The sequence below is a fragment of the Vulpes vulpes genome, chromosome 15 (assembly GCF_048418805.1).
Source record: "Vulpes vulpes isolate BD-2025 chromosome 15, VulVul3, whole genome shotgun sequence".
Taxonomy (NCBI): Eukaryota; Metazoa; Chordata; class Mammalia; order Carnivora; family Canidae; genus Vulpes; species Vulpes vulpes.
Window position 1 is genome coordinate 101,537,968 of NC_132794.1, and position 19,863 is coordinate 101,557,830.

The 19,863-nt window shown below is 46.0% G+C and overlaps 1 protein-coding gene across 42 annotated transcripts in view; it reads left to right on the top strand.

Moving 5' to 3' along the window:
- The window catches only part of TCF7L2 (transcription factor 7 like 2), a 199,175-nt gene that overhangs the window by 161,065 nt on the left and 18,247 nt on the right, over positions 1 to 19,863 (top strand). For 32 of the 42 annotated variants that reach the window (XM_072740054.1, XM_072740058.1, XM_072740073.1 and 29 more), the window contains 3 exons: positions 13,515 to 13,647; positions 15,883 to 15,985; positions 17,964 to 18,050. In XM_072740054.1, coding sequence (XP_072596155.1) covers positions 13,515 to 13,647; positions 15,883 to 15,985; positions 17,964 to 18,050 — 323 coding nt within the window. Of the gene's footprint in view, positions 1 to 2,463; positions 2,720 to 13,514; positions 13,648 to 15,882; positions 15,986 to 17,963; positions 18,051 to 19,863 lie in introns of those variants that run through there. The other 10 variants (XM_072740055.1, XM_072740074.1, XM_072740037.1 and 7 more) reach the window with 2 other exon arrangements.

A 19,863-nucleotide genomic window follows, 5' to 3' on the forward strand; every position in this document is an offset into this window, starting at 1 on the left:
TATTTTCATAAAGGGTCCGCATTTTTCTACTTTCCGTATAGATTTCGTGCAAGACCCATTTCTCCTTCCTCCTGTCCCAAACTTCTGTGTTTAAAGCAGAGCACCAGAACTTTTGCTGCTGCTGTGACTGAGGACCGTGGGGCATAAATAGGCAGCCTCTCCCGCTCCTTATTTTATTTCTCTTCCACTTGATTGTGATTTCATGCTAAAAGGAAAGGAAACTCTCACTTTTTGTTTGATTTTGGTTTGGGGAAGTTTTTTTTGTTGTTGTTGTTTTTTTAATCCCATAGAACTTTTCAGTATCCCATTACCTTTTATTTTTTGTTTTTTTTTGTTTTTGTTTTTTGTTTTCTTTTCCTGGAAGTATTCTTCTGACACTTTGGGGCCACCCTGGGGACTGACTTGAGGATAGGGCGATGGGACAGCAGGTATCAGGAAGCGGTTTCTTAGGAGGAGTGAGTTTGAAGAGATTCACCAGATTTCCCTGTTCTTTTTAAGGAGGAGGAGGAGGAGGAGGAGGAGGAGGAGGTCTGTCTGGAATGTGTTGGCTCATCTTGCTGTTTCCATTTTCCTTGTCTTTTGAGAAAGCCAGAAAATACCGAGTCAAAGTTGCCCATCCTGTTTGCCGCACTTTATAAGTTATTGTTGCTGAATGATTGGGAGCTGTCCATCAGCGGGGAGGGAAACTTGCAGTTTACTTAAGAAATTGCCTGTGTGACAAAGGCAGCTGCCGGAGTGTGGTGGTCCGCGTGAATAGAGGGAGGGGAGGCAATTAGGGACTGTGTGGTTGGGGCTTTTTACTTGTCAGACTGGAGGCTCATTGCTTTTGTTACCGCCATGTAAAGGGAAATGGCAGGGTTTTGTTTTGGTACTAAGGACCTTAAAGATTGCTGCCTGACACACAGGAAGGCCGGATAAGTCTAGAAGAGGGGCCACAGAGCAGTATTTTAAAAAAAGAAGAAAATGAAGAAGTCTCACTTTTTTGTTATCTTTAAGCCCTTCCACCCTTTGTTTTTGTTTTTTTTTGGGGGGGGGGGGGAGGGAGGAGGCGGGTGGTGTGGGGGTGGAGCGAGAGTTATTAACTTGTCTGGTGTTTTAAAAAGCAACGTCATGACAAGAGTCCTATAAACAGCTGGGCAGTCGGGTCGGTAAATTAAAAACATCTCCTCGATGTTGGGTGTCCTGCCGCCAGAAGAAACCAAATCTTTGCCACTGGTCTTGCTTCAAAGCAAGACAGGTCCAGGATGCCATGTGGCAGCAGAGGTGTTTTCTTACCTGCATGCAAATCGGAGTTGTGTGTGTGCTTTTGAACAAGGGGGGAAATTACTTAACACTCGGGGTGGGAGTGGACCCGAAAGGCTCCTTTGGTCCTCTGTAAGTTTCTTCTCTCTTTAACCCCTCCTGGAGCAGCCACCCTCCCACACTCCCCTCCTTCATGTAAAAGAGGACGATTTCAGGCCTGTGATGTCTGAGTCTCTCAACTCCAATTAAGTTAAACCCACACAAATGTACCCGGCCCTGGATCCTATGAGAACCCCAGGAAAAGTAAGTCGGGTTTGTGGGGTTTAGGGCTAGCCTTTTGCATTCCTTTGCGGTCTCTTCTCTCTCTGTGTGTCTCTGTGTATCTCTCTATCTCTGTCTCTCTCATTCCGGGGAAAGCTCACAAAACTCAACAGTCAGAAAGCAAGTTAGCGGTATGGCTGCTAGAATGCCAGGAAACACAGGAAGCTTACGTTCTTCTGCTTCCAGAGAGGTCAGTTGAAAATCTTTCCAGCACAGTCTTTGACTCTAGAAGGAAAAGAGGGTGTGTGTGCGTGTTTGGCAGACAAGGCCCTACCAAGTGTCACTCCCGTGTCACTGTGACAAGAAAATATACTTTCCCCCTCCCTCCTCCTCTGCAATGCAGCCCTCTCTCTCGAAGAAATTTGTTTTGAGGGATTTGACAATCTTGCAGATAAAGTGCCTGCCTACCGCATTCGGTTGATCATTTTCCCTCATGGCTGACCGTAATTTCTTAGCTACTCTTAGCGGTAGCTCTGTCCCTGCTGCCCAAGGTAACGGGTGAGGGAGGGGGACTTCGCTTAGGTGTCCTGGCTGGCTGGGGAGAATGGGCCTTCCCCCTCTCCTTCACGGATTTTGTAGTGGGAAAGATTAGAAACTAGAAGGAGGTGTTTTTGTTTTGTTGTTTTTGTTTTGTTTTTTTAATTAAGATGAAAAAAAAATTCAGTCTGCAACCAGTTGAACTAGATGATTAGGTTTCTTTTTGCTGTGTTTCTTTATGTTTTCTTTCTTTTGGTTTTGGTTTTTGAGGGAGGATGCGTGTGGAAGGGGACGAATTAACAGAACAATGATGGGCAACGTGAGTGAGAACTCTGAGCGTTTTGAGTAAAACCAGGGCAGAAATTTGGAGCCTTCTCTATCTTTTAAGATGCTTTTTTCCAGCTCTTTAAGTGAAAGGCATAAAGGGAGGGAAGGCTGGGAGGAAGAAGAAAAGTGAGAAAAGCAGTCAGGGAGGAGAAAAAAGCTGGCCCAGTCCCATCTTGAAGGTACAGAGAAAGTTTTTTGTGAGGTGGAGAGAAAGAAGACCAAAGCTATTATGTACCCTAGGGATGCAGTTTTAGTGGGGATGGAAGATTTGAGTGGGAAGGGAGGCACAGTGGCCTCCGGGCTCTCTCTCTTCCAGCAGTTGGGCGGTTGGCACCTCAATTTGAATTGCTGGGTGAGTAGTGGGGTGTGTGTGTGTGTGCGCGCGTGCCCGCGTGTGTGCGTTCGTGTCCTTGCTTATGGTCTTGACCATTAAACCTCTGCGCCTTTTTTTTCCCCTCTTAATTCAGACGATGGGAAGACAAAAACAAAGCCAAGAATAAATGGTCAGTTCACGCTGTGCCCTTTCACTATGTACTTTCCATAGCAGTGTTTTGGGGAGTGGGGAGAAAGGGTTAAAAAAAAAAAGGATGAGGAGAAGAGAAAGCTTGACTTTCATCACAGTCCTTAAGCTATATAGCAATGCAGAGCCTGCAGAGCCGGCTCCCCAAGTTCCAGTAAGCTGGGGATCCGGAAAGGGGTGGTGGGGTTTAGGATTTCTTTTAACAAATAAATTTTTCTCCTTCACCCACCAGGGTGGGCTCCATTGGAAGAAAGAGAAGGGAGAATGACGTTGCCTCAGAGAGGAGCATACTTTCAAAGCTTTGAACCGTCCGAACATTCAGGCTTTTACAGTAGCAGGGCTTGTGTAAACTGTATGTTTTCCTTTCATATTTAATGCTAACTTTCTGTTGCTCTGTCTTCCGTGTATTTATTTTCAATCTCCAAATTTAGATGCCAGCCTTTTAGGGCTACAGGCTTGCTCTTGGGGTCTGTGTTTTTAAAAACTTAATATAAAGTGTGTTCCGGAAACCGGAGCAGGAGACCCATGGCAGCCCATTGTGGTGTTAATGATTAGGAAGAGGATCCTTTTGCAAGACCAGTTCGGGGCTTAGGTTACACTCCACTCTGTTCAACTGTTGGGTCAGATCCTTGCCACAGCTGTAAAGGCATTCTCGAATTTGGAGGTGATTTCTATGATGACTTTTATTACTATTTTTTTTTGTTGTTGAGTGGCCAAACACAGAAACCTTTGCAGTAGTCAGTCAGCTCTTAGATCTGATTTTTTTGGGGGGAAGAAAACATGAAATCTACAGCAGACTTATAAAAGTTCTTCTGTTTTCAAAATCAGGAATTAAATCCTAGATAGCCAATTAAAACTCGAAGTGGTAAATGCTTCTCTAGTCGAGCATGAAGGGATGACAGATGTATGTCTTGGGGTGCAACTTTTCTAGTTAACTATGATCATGTGAACTGTCCAGAGTCGTGGGGAAGACAGTACAAGCTGGCACTGCGAATATCTAAGTGGTGTTGCCGTAAATTTCCCAACCCAGCCCAGTCTCCCTTTCTGAGATTCCTGAAAGGTTCCAGAGCTTTGTTTACTCAAATTACTTGGGTTACTTAATAGCAGTCCTGCTGCTTTGGTGGCCGCTCACCCTCCATTCTTGATGTCTCATGAGAAGGGAGTTGTTTGAAAGCGTGAATTCCCGACTCCAATGATACAGATATTATGATCTTTGTATTGTCACAACAGGCTGCTGCATCGGCATTTTCTGGAAGCAACAGAGCCTGCAACCTTATATTCTTAGGGAAACCTCCCTTTTGTGGTTTGGGGTTGGTGGGGGGCCTGGCCGAGATCTATGGAATGGAATTCTTCTGCAACATTTTGGAATGTGATGAAATCTTGCCATGCCCTCCAGATTACATACTTCCAGATTACATACTTCTGCACACATTTGAAGATTTTTTTTTTTTAATTGGACTTTGCCTGGGTCATTCCGTAGTTTCGTTAAACTTCCAACTCGTCAACTTGCTTTTAGAGGGGGTCGTGTCCTTTTCACGTGTATCATTTATTGAGACTGTAGGTAGGTGTCCCTTAAAGGATGTCCACGTTTGGGACATTACGAGGGCAAAATAGAGCAAAACAATGCACTACTACCTTTGGATCTGTCATTGGCTGAATTCCTGCTGAATCCAGGGTTTGGGGGGCATTTGTGTCCATTGGGCCACAGGAAAACATTCATCCCTCCTCTCCGTTTGCCTGCTCTTTTCTAGGGAGAGATTCACCTGCTTTCTGAAGGAAACAGCTGTTTCAAAGAGCACTTATGAGACTCCATATAAGCAGGCATGAATTTCAAATACAGTACCGTCTAGATTTGAAAGTTAGGCACAGAGTGTATTAGAAAAATAAAAGACGTTTTTATACAGCTGGTCATTGTAAATAAATTAGAAGGCTTGGTATCAGGTTTTGTTCACTACTTTCTTGAAATCCCCAGGATGTAATAACCATTATGTACTTAAAATTTACTCTAAATCAAAATTGGTGATTTCCTTTCCATTATATTTAGGAATCCCTAGATTTGGGGTTGTTGGGGTTTTTCGGGGGGGGGGGGATATAACCTGGAAATCATTATTTTTTTTAAGTTGTTTTGAGAATTTGAGCTTTTGGATTTCTTCATTTGGAATAGGTTAGTTTTATTCCTGGCTCTGTTTTGAAAATCTGCTCTCCCAGAAACAGCTGTACCCTCTTACCCAATTCTCAAACATTCTGTGCAAACTTGGACACTCCACAAGACTGATTATACTAACACTAATCATTTAATACTCAAGTAGTAGAGAAATATCTTGCAGGAGGTTGGAGGTTGCAAACTACTGGGAAATTTCTTAGGAGTGAAGTGGTTGGTTCTTCATTTCTGAGACCCGGTGGAGGATTAGGACAGTCAGAGGACCCCGTGGAGGATTAAGACAGTTAGAAGACCCCGTTGTGCCTGCTGCACCCCCTCACTGACCCCTGCCATGCTGTGGCATGCTCCCGGAGGGACATAGGCAGGAAGAAAATCCTGGGAACTCACTTGTCAGGGGCCAGCCTGGACCGGGCGGGCCAAGACTTAAGCTTGCAAGTGCTTTAAAGGTTAGTTGGGGGAAAGCACAATGGGATGCTTTCTTTTTATTGGGAAATAAATGAGAATGAGTGGAAATAAATTATGTTTAATGAACTTAACTGGAAGTAATTGTTCAAGAGCCTGTGAAAGCACAGCTTTGCTGGGTCGGCCCTTGGCTGCGGCTCTCACAAAGCCGAGCAGCTGGAGCACATCTTTATTTTCCAGGTTAAAATGTTCCCCTTCGTGTGCCCACTCCCCCACCCTGACACCTCCAGCCCCACTCCCAGCCTGCCCCTCCTCCTTTTGGGGGATTAAGAAAAGGTCATTAAGAGGAGAATTTGGCCCCCAGACCCTGAATGCTTGGCAATCTGTGTGGTGTGTTACCAGCTGGGTGGTTGTATTATGGCAGGAACCAGGGGAGAAAACAAAACAAAAAAAAAAGGCGGAGGGCTTAGGATGGTTTGAGTTAGTTCTGTGTATATGCATATGTGTGAGAGAATTTGGATGAAGATTGGCTGCACATTTATTCTCTCCCTGCCTGCCCTGCTCAGTCATTTCCCTGCACAAAGAATTTTAATGCTTGTGTGAGTATGAGAAACTGTGAGTCTGCAGAATTTTGTAGAAGGCAGGGAGACTCTCTTTCTCTTCTTGCCGTCTCCATGGATTTGATTCTGGGGTTGCAGGAGGGTCCAGCCATCCAGTTTACCAGACAAACAAGGAGCACCCCGATGCCAGGCTCCCTCAGGCTCCAGCAGCTGTAATCTGGCAGCCTTGTGGTGGGCACAGAGTCCCCAGCAGCACGGGCCAGGTGAGTTAGGCCGCGTGCTGCAGTCAAAGGGTGGGTCTTTCTGCAACTCACAGGCGGACCTCCTTTCTCTCAACCACCTCCATTCTCCGAGCAAAACTTGAACCCTGTGAAGCCTTCTCTCTTCCTTGTTCTTTTCAGCAGCAGTGCTCTTGCTATCAGTATAAGTTTTGTCCAGGGAAACAGTGTGCCATTAGCTGGGAGCAGGCCCTTCAGGAGGAGCAGCTCTCGACCTCCAGGGGACTTTGGGTGTTGGACGAGGGGTCCTGGCTGGGGGGCTTCTGGAGCTGTCATGGGGAGAGGTGCAGAGCAAAATGTCTGCAGAAGCCCATCTGGCCAAGGGTGGAAGCCTCTCTGCCACCATTTACTCCTGTGTGTGTAGGAGCTTGGCAAGATGCAATAGCGAGATGTTCACTAGGTAAGTCGAGATGGACCTGTATGTGCAGGCCTGGATCCAGGCTGCTGTGCATGTCTCCTGACGTTCTAGCAGCCGAAGTGGGTGCTCATTGTTGGGGGAATGGGTTTGTCAGGGCAAGAGGGCTACCTTCATTGACCATTCCACCACTCTCTGGTCCATCGCCTGAAAAAATAGGACTAGTTGAGTCACAGAGGGTTGTTGATGAGGAAGAAACAGCCCCTCCTTCATCTCCACCCCCTCCTCCAGCGGCGCTCTGTGGCTCCAGTGACGTGCAGCATCATGAAGGGTTTGCTAGTCGCCATTGGCCTTGATGCAGCCGTAGTAAGCAGCATCCAGCAAAATGAGCATGGAGAAGAGCTAGCTTAGCAACCCATTTTTTAATGTAAACCCGGAATGAACAGTGTCCCTTCGTGAAGCTGATTTCAGCCCCTGGAGGGCTGGGGAACCTAAGACCACTGAAGACCTTCCATATCCACCCTGGGGAGGGGAGAAGGCTGACAAATGCTCCTCTGTGCTGCTTTTGTTTTATTGTGCTGGGCTCCTCAAGGCACTTTCTGGCCCCATTTTTCTTCTGCAGAAAAGGAGAGCAATAGGGGAGTATTGAAGAGGAGGACCGGCGGAGAGGCCGGGGCCAGCAATGGCTCTATTTGTTTTCAACGTCTGCTGATTAATAGGTTGCGAGGTGAATGGCAAGCTTTCATTCCCTTTGGGTTCCCCACAGTTACAGAAGGTTGAGGGGTCGGGGTTAGAGGAGGGGTAGCAGGGAGATCTAGAAGTGCCTGAATCAATCTTTCATTTGCCGGGTTCCAAATCACGAGCAGCATTCGGACGGGTGTGTGGGCGCTTGGCGATGAGGGTGGCGGGGGCAAGTTGCTGAGCACTGTTGCTGAAGGGTTCTTGAGAGGTCAGAGGTCAGCCGCAGGGGCACCCTCTCCCGGCTCCCCGCACTGTAGTGGGATGAATACTTGGGGTGGGTGGAAAGGTTTTGTGTGCTCTGAGGTTTGGTAAAGGATACCCCCCCCCCCTTTTATTCCCTTAATCATTTAACTATTAGGTGCTCAAAACCCATAGAGCATAATGACCAGAAGTGAGTGAAGACTTTGCTCTGGGTAGCAGCCATCACTCTAGGTAGAAAACAGAAAGCCCTAATGATTTACAGTCAGATGAGGATTTTTGTTCCCTTTAAATAGATACTGTTTACTTCATTTAGTGGTTCAAGGTTTTTTAGCTGACTTTTTCTTTAGTTTCTTCTCAGCCGGAATTGATGGAGTGTGTTGTTTTTATCACCAGAACCCTGCTGGGCCCTGATCCTGGTTGCCTCTCTCTATTTGAGGTGCAGAAACATCCCATTAAATGTCTTTATCCCCCACCACCCATAATCAGCCACATGTTAGAAAATCCCCTGCTAAAAGTCCCTGGTGCTCTATGGCAGGGGAGTGTTCTCGCTGAGGCAGGGAGCCCTGAGCTACTCCTAACTTGCCGGGTTGGGTAGCAGGAGGCAGTATTTGCTGAAACTGGTCTAGGTTCCAGAGACTGGTGGGTGAAAGTGTGAGGAACAGATCCCTTTGTGAGTCCTGAAGCATCTCTGTCCAGTTGGCCCAGGCTAAGGTCATGGGGTGCCACTCACCATTAGCATGGCAGTGAACCCTATCCCAGCACCAGTCTCTGCAGACACTAGAGGGTGGTGGAGTCAGGCAGGTGAGTGTGCAGACCTTCCCAAGGCACATGGCCTGGGACACCTACTGTGTGGCACTAATAAGAAACTCCAGCTACTTCATAGGCGTGTTAGGAGGACTTAATATTTAGTGTATTCTACTCAACACCAAGGCAGGTACAGTGGCAAGGCTGCATTCAAAGGTGGCAGCGGTGAGCCGTGCTGCAGTTGACTGTGGAGCTTCAGGACCAGCAGCTACTCCGTGCTCCTCTCTCCTCAGATCATCTAGATGAAGGGTTCTAGGTGACTCTGGGAGTGAGTGCCAGGTGCTGATGGAGTGGGTGTATATGGGCAACTGTAGCATAACTCCCGGACCTTACATGGAATATTTTATTCATGTTTGCTGTTTTTGTGGCTCAGAGATTCCTAGTGTTCATAATATTCCTAAAGGGTTAGATACTAGTAACTAGGCTTTCCATGCAAGTTGCCGTGACCACTGCCACCCCGACCTCGAATGTTGTTAGTTAGCTGTCGCTGGAGAGCATGATCTCTCTCTCTCTCTCTCTCTCTCTCTCTCTCACACACACACACACACACACACACACACACCAGGTAGTTTTGAAGACCTACTTGATATTTAGGGGAAGGTAGTTACCGAAAAGGTACCTGGTTCTGTGTTGTAGTTGTTTGCCTCAAATAGTGAACTCTGTCAAAAGATAAAAGGGGGAGAGATGCATATTTCCTGCTGTTTATCCCACCAGTACTCCCAGCATAGAGTATTGCTTTCATTTAGATTCCCTGGGTCATTTCTGGAAGGTTGTGTGTGTCCTTCCCCAAGGAAAGGTATTTTTCACAGTTGAATTTTCTTAGGGTGGTAACAGTTACGAACACAATCCTTTAAGACCTCTTTAAAGAAGTGGGCAACTGATGGTCAGGAAGGGGAAGGTCTAAGGGACATTGGCTTTTTGTGTTGGTTAGTGCTTCACTTACATGAACTCTTACTTGTTCAAGGCCCTCTGCCTGATTCTGGAAAGGCCTTTGGTCATATCTAGCTATTCCTGTTTAACCTTAAACTCCTCTGCGGTCATTCTTCTTTGTTGGCATGATAAAGTGATGGTTTTTCTCAAAAGAGATTAAAAAATATATTTATTAATATCACTTTTTTTTTTTTAAAGAGCATGTACTTGTGAGGTGACCACAAAACATCCATACACTCTAGCCCTACAATGAACATCTTGTTTGTGAAATAAGACGTGCAGCCTGTGGATCCATTTCCCATCTGAGACTTTAATGAGAACATACTAGAGGGATGGCCAGCCCTACCTTCCCTGAGCATTCCTCATTAGTACTCACTGGACAGTATTTTTCAAAGCTTCTTTATATTGCATGTGTACAGCTCTGTGCCAGGCCCAGTGTTGAGCATTGTTACAGGTGTGAGCCATAATTTTCACAATGATGCTCTGAAGTTGACCCCTGTTCTCATTTGGAGTTTGCAGAGAGAGAATGAAGCTCCTGAAACAGGTTGCAGAGCTAGACTGGTCAGTTATAATTTCAGTCTAGTCTTCCTTGCATTCATAGCCCTCACTCTTGGTCACTGTGTACATGCTAGAGGCCTCTAAAACCACTTTTAAGGTACTATACTAATAAAGTATAAGACCAGCTGGTTTCTGAAGGCCTATCCAGCTTTGTTGTATGATTCTAAGTAGACTCCATGTTAGTGAATGAATCTGTGAGACTGGTCCTGTCCTTCTCTTCTTCTGACGCTGTAATTGGAATTCAGTGGATCTTTGGCAGCTTTTGAGTCTCACCACTGCCACATACAAACTGGGCATGACAGGGGAGAGAAAGTTCTAGAAGACACAGTCTTAGTCCTTCAGGAATTTAGCTACACTGGGACCAAGAAAGGTACATACGTGACTCTAGCATGGACATGATGTAAAATAGCAAGAAAAGGACCCCGGAGTCCTGAGAGTGGAGAGATGGGCATTTTCAAGAGTAACATCCTCCCAAGCATAGCAGCAGTCCAGGTACAGGCAGCGCGTGTGGGAATCATGCCTAGACCCTGGTTTCTGTGGGTATGACTGCATGCCTTCCTCCTGCTTACTTGGGAACCAGCCAGTCTGGAGAGATGTGTGGTTCCCCAGCCACCTGCCTGGACTACAGTCTCAATCAGAGAAGAGAAACACGTCCCAAGAGGGCTCCCATATTCCCTTCCTAAAGCTGGGTAGCAGTGGCTTCAAATCTACCCCCTTCCATATTATAGAGCTTGACTGGACAGGAAAAAACCTGTTGGCTAGGCTCGAGTGTACAAAACAGTATGAAGGTGATGGTGTCTGACTTGTGTCAGAATGACCTTCATACATGGTTCTAAGAGGAAGAGGGGGAAATTAACTTTTGAATCCTACACCCAGTGGACACTGTTGCACTGATTCTGTCTTCATCCTTTGCTAGACAAGTAGAGAAAGGTTTCCCCCACGTTTCCTGTTAGTCCTGCTTGGAAGGCAGCCATGGAATTTGTGCATCTGAACTGTAGACCGAACTGTGCCATCGGGCAGCTTCTCCATAACGATAAAATAATAAATAATGGGAATAGTAAACCACCATTCCTATGCTTACCATGTGGTAGGTTCTGTGCTAAGTTCTTCCCATGGATTTTCTTGAGATCTAGGATTCGTGATCCGTGATTAGGACCCAGGCCTCTTAACCTTTATGCTTGTCTGTGCACATGTGGTTCTTTGGTCTCTGGGTCATGACTGAACAGATACAGCTGCCACCTGTTGCCCTCAATAGGCCAAGTCAAGATGCCTGGGTCCTGAGCTCAGGCCTACTGCGTCAGGTTCCGAGGATCAGGTATTGAGATTCGTTAGAAGCATCCTGAGAGAAGCTTGAGCCAGCCAGTGCCAAGAACTGTAGGCTCCACTCCCACTACCAGGCCCTCGTACCCCCATCCTTTGCTTCCTTCCATTGCTCATGGTGGTCCCTCAACCTCTCAGCGACTATCTTCCCTGCTTTGGGTTATCTGTGGTTCCTCCTAACTCCTCTCCTAGCTTTTCCGCACTTAGTTTAAACCATCTGGAACTGGTCTTCTGCCTTCTTTCATTTCAGAAGGTGTGTATCTTTCCAACCAAATAAAAACATTTCTGGAAAGTGGCAGTACTCCTTTTCCTTTCCTCCTGCGGGTCTTCACACCCTCTGCCTGGGTTATGTCCCTTCCTCTCCCTCGCTCTCCTTTTCTTCCTCCTCTCCACCCCAGCATACAGTAAGAGTCCATTTGATGGTTACTTTTCAATTTGTCCTAAACAGATATGTTCCCCCCAAAAAGAATCCTCAGTGCCTGTCCGTAAGATGCTGGTTCTGGCCCTGGGGCAGCAGCCCTTCACTCTGCTGGCTTTGGCCTTGCCCAGACCTTCATGGCTGCTAGGGAAGTGTTACCCAAGCTCCCTTAGCTTTGGTGCTTTTCATTTCAGTGCTTTGATTGCAAACTGGTAATTCACAGCATAAGGCTCTTTGAGCAACTAGCTAGTCTCCTCTGAAAGTGTCCAGTTGTTTATGGGCATCATTAAATCAGGCTGTTGCAAGTGTCGACTTCTTTTTCTGTAGTTTTTTTTGTTTTGTTTTGTTTTGTTTTTCTGGAGCACATGGAAGAAGGCCATATTTTCCTTTCCGAACATGCTCGTGAAAGTTAGGAGCCCCTTTTAGAGATGCCTTCCCCACAATTAACTGGGGTGAGAAATATTCTATGTTTATACCCCTTCCTTATTCATTTAAAAAAAAAAAAAAGGACAAGAAGGAAAACGTAAAGCGAACTTAACTGCTCGGTGGTCCCTGAACTCAAGAGGCACTAGTGGGCAGCATTGAAACCTCACTTCTTTCCTTGTAATGCAATTCCTTTTCCTTGATGTTAATGCAAGTTGTGCCTTCCTAAAAGTAATAAAAGGAAATGAAGACACGTTCTGAAATGAAACTTGACTCTAATCCATTCATCATCTAATACTAGCCTCTTTATCTTCGCTGGTACCTAATCTGGTTAAATGTCCCTGTTGTAGGATTTTAGTGAAAATCCTCTATGGGGAATAGGGTTTTTTTGCAATTGGATTACTCTCAGTAAATGGCCCAGTAGTTCGCTTGTTTCAGCTTCCATTTTTTCTTTGTGATCTTGCTGGGCTAAGTTACAGCACCGCATAGTGGAGGGGGTGGGGTGGACTGAGAGGGGTGTGGGAGGGAGAAGGTGAAGAATTTGGGAAGGTCTGGTCATGGCAACTAGAAAAATCTTTAAAACGCTTTTCTTTTTTTCCTACTCTATCTACCCTTCCTGAACATATAAATGCCTGTACTTTGTTTGCTAGAACTGCCCGTTTCTAAATTGCACACCTTTTATTAGCCCGATTTATCATCATTCAGTTAATTTATTAGTGTTCCCCCATGACTTCCTAATGAAATTCCTAATGAATTCGGGGCTGCTGTGATCTGCATAAAATATGCAGGTGCTTGCCTGGCAGTTTAAGGCTTTCTGGTAAAGTTCACACCCCCAACCAGACCAGGAGTGGGGCTTTTCATCCATGCTGTCTGGGAAGGATTGTGGCCTGCCCGCTGCTTCCCAGGGGTGGGGAGCGATTAGGAGCCCGAGGTGGTGGATAGGGAGGCTGGGTAGCTGGGATTTGGGTCCTCCTGGGTTTCTTGTAAAGGAAGGTTTTCCTAGCCTGCCCCCTGGGAAGCCTGTTTGCCTCCTGAAGGTCCCTCTGCTGGGGCCCTGGGGTCAGAGACACCCCCCTTCACCCCTTGCAGGAACCCAGTGGCCTGGTAGATTAAAGTCCCCACTTCCGATGTAGCTGCCCATTGGAAAAGCACACAGTCGGGGTCCATGATGGGGTGGTGGTGCAGGAGGTGTTTTCAAAGCCAGGCCCCATAGGGAGGGAAACAGGGAAGCATGTCTACCCTGAGAGCGTTCCTTATAAATATCGATTATTGTAATCCATGGATTGGGGCCAGGGCTGTGGGTAGAATCCAGCACCTCTTACAAACTCTGGGAGGGAGGGAGAGCAGGGCGGAGGGTGGAAGGGCATGGGCCAGCCTCCCACTCGCTGGGGGGGTTGGGGGGGGTAGTGTTCAGAAGTCTCATCAGTTACCAGGAGCCAGCTTGACGGTGTCTTCCTCTGTCTCTCCTGCCCGCAGTCGAACAAAGTGCCCGTCGTGCAGCACCCTCACCATGTTCACCCTCTCACGCCGCTCATCACGTACAGCAATGAGCACTTCACCCCGGGAAACCCACCTCCACACTTACCAGCTGACGTAGACCCCAAAACAGGTAGGCCGTGCACATGGTACCAAGAGGGTGTGCTGGGTCTGGGGCCGTCTCACCTGCTGGGGAGGGATGGGGGGCAGAGAGTGGGGGCTCCTGTTCCTCTCCTGGGTGCTGAGAAGAAAGCTCTTTGGGGAGGCCAGAGCCTGGTGATGTAGTAGCTTCTCCTCTCCTTAGGGGAAGTCCATGTGTAGTGCTAACCATTGTTCTAGATCTCCCAATACCCCAGAGGGCCTGGCTGTGAATCTTGCACTGTTTTTCAGGGGTAGCTTTTAAGTAACTCCAAGAGCCACAAACAGGCTTGGAGGCAGTTATAGTTGTGGAGGCGTCTCGTAGCCTCCCTCTCAGCAAGTTGGGAATACGGGAGCCCTTCCAGCATGGCTCCCCAACCAAAGCCCTGGTTCCCTCAGCAACCAAGGGAACCAGTCACTTGATGACGACTTACTGGTCCAGCCTCTAGAGGCCACAGCACTGGGTCCTGCGTTGTCTTTGCTGATTTCGGTTCTTGTTCCCCTACAGTATCCTGGGTATCACCAAGTCCATTATACAGATGTGAAAACCAAGTCCATGGTGGAACAACCAATAGAGTCTCAGGCAGATGGGGCCATGTCATCCTTCAGCCTTTATACTTTCCCCCCTCCTTTTCATCCCATGTACTCACCGAGACGGCAGGGTTACTTGTAGCCCACCCTGTAACAAGATTTTCAAGCAAGCCTCCGGCTACCGCTCCTAGAGGGGTAGTATGGGAGAGCAGTGAAGGCCAGGCCAGGCTGGGCAGTACACTGGCTGGGGTTTCTCTAACCAGCTAGTTAATTAGAAGGATGAATTCTAAATGGCTATTCCGTGTCACTTCGTCAGAGGGGATTGTTTGGTGTTGAGCTGAGGTAGATTGCCCGTTCATGCAGACTTTGCTGCCCCTGAATGAAGCCACACATTAGCTGGTTTTCACCAGCTTCTGAGCCCCCTTTGTGCTCCGGGGGACCCAGCCTGGTGCTTGGATGGCTGGAGCAGGCCGCCAGCGGGCCCCAGGCTCTGCAAGTGAATGGCAGCATCAACGTCTCATTTAAATAATGGTAGTACAGGGAATAGCTTTTAAATGGTTATCGTAAAACATATGATTAACGTCTGCAGACTGTTTACTTTTCCTCTGCGAACATTCTTTCAAGTGTGCAAATGGCTTGGTGTAGGGTCCAAGACCAGCTAATCTGTTTGGTTTTTGTAATAGAGAGAAAGCAATGTCTGCATGAAAATGTCACCCAGGGAGACTTAACTTACAGATTAAAAGCTTCCTGAATGAATTAAAAAAAAAAATGGAATAGTTTTCATCCACGGACGTGCAGCTCATTACCTCCAGTACTGCGTTAATTCTGTAGCATTGTTCATTTTCTTCCCCTTCAGCTCTTTAGATCAGTTCCTCGGTGTCAGAATTGCTCCCAGCGCTCTTGCTTTTCTCAAAATTGATTACAGGATGTGCTCCTGTGGGATAAGTAAGTGTGCAGTGGCACCGGCCTTCAGGGTGTGCTCAGGTGTGTCATGTGTGCGTTCCTAGCTCTCATGATGCAGGACTACCTGGTCAGCAAGCAGGTAGGGCTGATTCTTCCAGGTGACACTTCCAGATGGTTAGGTTCTAGAGTGGAGCCTGCCAAGCCTCCAGCCTGCTGGTCTGCTCAGTTCAGGATCTACCCTGGGAAAGAGTCCATGCCTTGTGGTGAATTTCTGCCACAGCTCATCCTCTAAGCTGAGGTGGACATTTCTAGAGGAGTTAACCTTTTTTTTTTTTTGAAAGCAGGCAAGAGTAAACCTTCGAAAAGCCGAAACTTAAAAGGCGTATTAGAAACCTAGAGGAATAAGTCTCATGCAGACAAGTCATTAGAATTAAAAGGAGTGGAGGCCCAAGTCAGGAGGGCAGAGGATTTATATGACCTGATCACCTACTGGTGCCAAGCCTTCAGATTTTTCTTTAATTTTCAATAATCACTCCGATCCCGTAAGGCAGAAGTAACCCAAAGCGGCGTTTACCCCAAGTACCCATCCACCTCCAGTGAGATAAACCAATTTATCAAGGTAGGGTGGGGAGAGATAGTGAACAGAACTTACCCACAACGATCATGGTCACGGAAGGAATCTCGTGCTAGCGTCAAAGAAGAGAAGTTTCCGTCCTCCTTTACTGATTCCCATCCCCTGACAGTTTCTCTTTCCTTCTCTCCTCCTTTGTACCTAAAATGCCACTTCTTCTCCCAGGAATCCCACGGCCTCCGCACCCTCCAGATATATCTCCGTATTACCCGCTATCGCCCGGCACCGTAGGACAAATCCCCCATCCGCTAGGATGGTTAGTACCACAGTAAGGAGTTCCATTTTTTAATTCCCTTTTTGTTTCTTACATGGGCATGCTTATTATTTATCCTGTGTGTGTGTGTGTGTGTGTGTGTGTGTGTGTGTGTGTGTATGTGTGTTTCAGAAGATGGGTGGTGAGCAAGGGCTGCAGGGAGGAGGGGCATGTAGGGAAGATGCTTACGAAGGTGCCCTGTGGGAAGCAGGCTCTCGGATGGGCCATGTAGGAAAAAGGTTATTGATACTTAGCATTCTGAACTCACAGTCCCCAAAGACTCTAGGCTTCTCTCTGAACAAAAGTGTCCTTAAGATACTTTGGAAACTATAGAGGCTCTGAGGGCTTCTATCAAAGGAAGCTGATCATGGCTCTTCTGCTGGTGGCAGCCCAGCCTGGGGTCCTGTTGGTTTGAAGCAGCCTGGGCGGGGGAACAGGCATAATGTCCTTTTGAAATCCAGGGGTGAGAGTGGGGGGTTATTCTCTCAGAATCCCCTAACCCTGTCATGTGGACTGTGACTCCCAAGGTTGGCAACAGAAGTGGAAAGTGCACTCTGTCTGTTGTCTCAACAGACAGAGTGCAACCAGTCTCTCTGAGATTCTTGGTTCACCTAATTAAGGGGGGCGGGGTCGGGGATCTGGAATCCCTACTCCAGCATGTGGGTCCTTCCTGAGTGCCAGCCAAGGCTCCTGGCAGTGTGCAGGGCACCAAACTGCCTTTTACGATTTGTCTTCCTGTCACCCAGCCTTGCTTTTATAGTACTAGCCATTAACCTTCCTTAGACAACTTTAAAAATGGTGTGTTTCAAAGCCAGAGTAGAAAGGCCTTTAATGCATAAGCATATGGTGCATGAGTATGCATGTGTGTATGCATATTAATAGCTGTTTTGTGATTGCATTTTTGTGTATGTGTTTCTCCATGTTTATCAGTGATCTCTACTCCAAAAAGCAAGGACAATTTGTTGTCTTAACAGGAATACATCCTGGTAAAAGTCAGAATTTGGGGTCTTGGGGAAGACACACCCTTTGATAACCTTACAGAAGATATGGTTTTGAAGTAGTTCACCTAGTATTTCTCTAGTTGAACAGACTCTACCCTGTTTTGTGAAAAACAGCCTGTATTATTATGAAGTAGCTGTACAAAATACCAACCATGGGTGTACTTTCTGTTTATTTTTTGCTCCTTTCATTTTGTTTTGGAGGGTAGACATGGACATGAGCTTGTGTCCCATTTCTTCCTCAGAAAATGGGGCCATTCCTCGAATGGTTCTCTGTTATCCCTTGCCCCGTACAGCTGATGGGTAGATATTTGAAAGCTAGATAAAAAGGAATAGCCAACTCAGACAACCCTCTGTCAGAAAAAGTTGTGTGTCTTTCATGAGGATGCTATTTTGCATGTTGCTGTATTTTTTAATTATTGTAATGAGGTGTGATTGTCTATTGGTTACCCACAATTCTTCTTGGGGACTCTCCCCCCGGTAACTCTTGTCAACACTTGTTAATTTGACAAAAGGCTACAAATTAAGCTCTGTTAATTTAATGTTTTCTCACCGAGATCTAAATACCGAAAGAGGCCCAAAGCGTAACTGAAGTCCTTTGATTCACTGTACTTTATTTTGGTATAAATTTACATTCATTATTGTTTTCCTTTGGATGTGTAGCCCTCAATTAGTGTGATGGCTCCATTAAAGCAAGCGAGACTTCGCCTTTAATTATTACAACAAAACACCTAGTTTCAGCTTGGGGAGAGGGTCTCTATTGACATAAGCAGAGGTTATAAAATTTAATTAGCCATTCCTATCAGATTTATGGCATTCAAATTGTTCTGTGTTTCTTCCCTTTGATCCTTCCTGTACAATCCCCAAGATTTTTGTTCTGATCAAATGAGAATAAAGCTTACTGTGCAGAGAGAACTTTCCCTTTTTATTCTTTTTCTTTTCCCCACCCCCCACCCTTGTTTGCACTCTCTTACTCTGTACTCCCCTCTTCATAGGCAAGGTCAGCCAGTGTACCCAATCACGACAGGAGGATTCCGTCACCCTTACCCCACAGCTCTGACCGTCAACGCTTCCATGTCCAGGTGAGTTCCAAGAACCAGGGCCTCCATCCAAGTCAACCATGGGTGGCTTCTTGGAAAGTTTTCTAGGTAGCTCCCAGGCCATCCAGAGGCTGCTCCTTCATGGAGTTCTAATGGTCTAGGACCGATAGGGCATTAGGCTTTAGTCCTAGAAAATACTGAAAAGTTAATCTGAACTTCTAAGGTAGGTGATGTCAAAATTTTGAGATTGAATTTTAGAATCAACGTAGCAAGTGGCATTTTTTTTTTTTTAAAGAACTGAAGAAGGCAGGAAGAAGTATAGTTAGGACACACGGAACTTTTTAAAATGTTGTTTCTGTCTCGTCCTGTACTGGGTAAGAAAGGAAAGGGTGGAGATAATTTTATGATTATGTAAAAGAGAGTTTGAGAAAGGGTGTGGTCTTTTAAAAATTCAGCATCTTCTCTGTCAACAAGGAGGGACACCCCGTGCCCAAACACACCCCTCTCTAAAGTAGCACTGCCCCCCAGAGAATTATAAAGGGAGCCCCATATGGAATTTGAAGTTTTTAAGTAGCCAAAGGTTAAAGGAGGCGGGGGGGAGCCCAGGTGAAATTCTTTTTAATGATCTATTTTATTCAACCTAATATTTTCCAAATATTATCATTTTGACATGTTAGCACTGTAAAGCAACTTTTAATGAGATTTTACACTCCGTTTTGTACTTCATTTTTGAAATCTGGTATGCATTTTATAAAACGTTGAGTATACTTAACAGCACATCTCAATTTGGACCGGCCACATTTCACATACTCAAAAGCTATATGCGGCTGGTGGGTATCACACTGGCCTGTGAGCTCTAAATCTTGGAAAGTTAAAAAAAAAAAAAAAATCACGTGTGCAGAACAAGAATTTGAAAGGAACCCATCAAATAACCAGCAAAGAATTCCTACACCCTGACAAAGAACATAATCATTTTACTTTCCTTCATAGGGGAGCATCTTCAACTTCTAATTTAAATATTTTGGGTAACAAACTCCACCCTGACTTCTCATACCTTGTATGAAATATTTTACTGTGTTTATTTGGATAAAAATGGTAACTTCTTCATTTAAAAAAAGTTGTGTGTGTGTGTGCGTGGCACGCACATGCATTCATATATCTTTAAGCACGTAAATACATGTGTCATACACACATACCCACATACGTGTACCTGGATCTTTGTAATCCTCCGTTCTCCTTTTCCTCTCTCTAATTAATTCTGGCTAATTTTTCAGTGAGTGCTAGTTTATTTACAAACCGGTTGGCAGCAGTGGGTTTAAGTAGTCACTAATCGCTCCTAATGATAGTTTTATTTTCTGTTCATCTGATTTTCAGTCAAGTTAATTAAATCGGTGGAGGTTTAGACTTTCCTGATGGGCTACAACAAGTAATCCATTTTGATGATGTCCCATAATTAAATCAGCATGCATTACATGGCAGGGATGCTGTCCCTAGCATCTTTTCCTAATCTCTGTAGTCCGTATGGGAACCCAAGGCCAGAGGGAGGGTTGGAGAGACAGGATAAGACAGTCCCTTTTCCTGCTTACAAAACAGTAATTTTGGTGGGGGAAAGAGTAAGAATCACTTCCAGTTAGAAAAACAAACTATAGTCTACCTACCATTTGTAATTACGCCACGGAGATCACCTAATTTTAAAGATCCCGTCTCCGAGTGTGACAAATGATCCCAGTTTCAAAATCCACACCGATATTGGTTAGGTGGGAAAATGCTTGAGCATTCTGTTCTCCAGCGAGAGGAGGAAGGTTATGTTCATTAAATAATGTCATCACAACCTTGCAAAGCATGAGAACGAATT